This window comes from Diaphorina citri, unplaced genomic scaffold (assembly GCF_000475195.1).
Source record: "Diaphorina citri unplaced genomic scaffold, Diaci psyllid genome assembly version 1.1 scaffold9993, whole genome shotgun sequence".
Classification (NCBI taxonomy): domain Eukaryota; kingdom Metazoa; phylum Arthropoda; class Insecta; order Hemiptera; family Psyllidae; genus Diaphorina; species Diaphorina citri.
In genome coordinates, this window is record NW_007387367.1 from 1 (window position 1) to 2,101 (window position 2,101).

The following is a 2,101-nucleotide window of genomic DNA, read 5'->3' on the forward strand; positions in this document are numbered from 1 at the left end:
ATTTTGCTTGTGAAGATATTAATCTCAGTTTCCATTATCTGCCACCAGGTGCTCCATTTACCGCTATCCGTGAAGCTAGTCTCCTGAAGGAACTCAAACACAACAACATAGTCACCCTCCATGATATAGTACATACGAGGTCTACACTTACCTTTGTGTTCGAATATGTCGTAAGTATGGTTGTTGGTTCATCAGTTCATCACTCATTAACAAATTTATTTGTTAATTTTAATTGGGTGCTGTGCTGTTGTTGGTTAAGTTTTTCCCTTGCTAAAGAAATAGCAAAGGTTGAGTGCGAAGGGCATCCACTCGGAAAATTTTGTTTAGCCTAAACCAGTTGGCCTCAAAGCAATCATTCTAAAGTTGATTGAGCGGCCGACGACAAACGCCGACCCCATCTGAACAAGGGAAAAGGTGAAGAAAAAGAAGAAGAATATAGTAGTGGTTTCCCATGAAGTGAAGTGGATTTTATTTATTTATTTACACGCTAAGCAGCAAGGCCATGTGTGGGGAAAAAATATTACAAGTTTTTCAGGTAATTGTTCCCCTTAAGAAATTGGAGGACTTCTTTTAGGGTTCCTTCTTCGTCTTTCAGAATGTCTGAATCTTTGAGTCTTGATTTATGTAATTAGGATGTTTTGTGTTTGCTACAGCATACAGACCTATCTCAATACATGGAAAGACATAGCGGGGGACTAGATCATCACAACATAAGACTGTTCATGTTTCAACTACTCAGAGGGCTTTCATACTGTCATAGGCGGCGGATTCTTCATCGAGATGTCAAACCGCAGAATCTACTCATATCAGAAATAGGTAATTGTTCATAAATTATCATTAAACTAGCCGAAATCCTTAAGGCATGGCCGTTCATGTCACTCATCCATTTAGTGGTCTTGCTCGGCGTAGCTTAACAAAAACGAACCGGAAAATAGCATATAACCTTCACGGGAGTGCAAGCAATAAGTTGACAAAGATAATTCGTCCTCAAATTTATCCCCCTTGTATTTCAAATACGCTTTGGCCTAAAAATATGTGAAGTAATTAAGAATGGAACAATTTCGTTCGATTACTTACCACAAAGGCCAGTTAATGATTGAATTTCGGACGGGTTTATCAGTGCCTAGCCGAAATCCGTCGCTTAAGGCATGGCCGTTCATGTCACTCATCCATTTAGTGGTCTTGCTCGGCGTAGCTTAACAAAAACGAACCGGAAAATAGCCTATAACCTTCACGGGAGTGCAAGCAATAGGTTGACAAAGTTTCATAGCGATCGGATGAGCGGTTTGGCCAGGCATAAAGTTCGAACAAACACAAACAAACAAACTCCGTTCCCTCACACACCTACTCCCACCAAGTAGTCACCCTCATTCTATTCTATAATAATTCTATTCTATTCTGTCTATTCAGTTCCATTCTATACCTATGTTAGATATAAGTAACCTATGAAGAGGAAGAAGAACCATCTCCTCAGAGGTTAATCTTACCCTAGGAAATGTTTTTATTTGTAAATGAATTTTCAAAAATTCAAATTCTCTTCTTTTTCAGGAGAGCTCAAACTAGCTGACTTCGGTCTGGCGCGGGCCAAATCCGTTCCCTCGCACACCTACTCCCACGAAGTGGTTACCCTATGGTATCGCCCGCCCGACGTTCTCCTGGGGTCTACCGAATACTCTACCTCTCTGGACATGTGGGGGGTGGGGTGTATTCTCATAGAAATGGTGACGGGGCTGCCCACCTTTCCGGGAGTGCGGGAAGTGTACGACCAACTGGACAAAATATTCAAGGTATGTAGATTCAAATATTTAAGCTAACTAGACGGATATATTTAAGATAAAAAAAGAGAATTATTCAAAGGTAAATTGAACGAAATACTCGTATTTAGGAGAAATGGAACGAAATATTTATGGCGCGTAGAACGAAAATTGGACAAAATATTCAAGGTACAAACCTAATATGTAGAACGAAATATTCAAGGTACCTACCTAAAACGAAACTATTAGGACAAATAGCATGAAAGACAATGTAAATTACTTAATAATCAAAGTACTGGTGTATAGTAGAACGAAATATTTAAGATAAAAAAAAAAAAAAAAACTAA

At 39.2% G+C, this 2,101-nt stretch overlaps 1 protein-coding gene across 1 annotated transcript; it reads left to right on the forward strand.

Annotated features, from left to right (window-relative positions):
* Nucleotides 1-48: 48 nt before the first annotated feature.
* On the forward strand, nucleotides 49-1,990 carry LOC103522650 (cyclin-dependent kinase 14-like; the record flags this gene model as incomplete). The annotated part of the gene is made up of 3 exons (XM_008487745.3): nucleotides 49-170; nucleotides 654-816; nucleotides 1,549-1,990. Coding segments are annotated over 3 exons (551 nt in total), but the record flags the coding sequence as incomplete, so codon positions are not given.
* Between the last annotated feature and the right edge of the window lie 111 nt (nucleotides 1,991-2,101).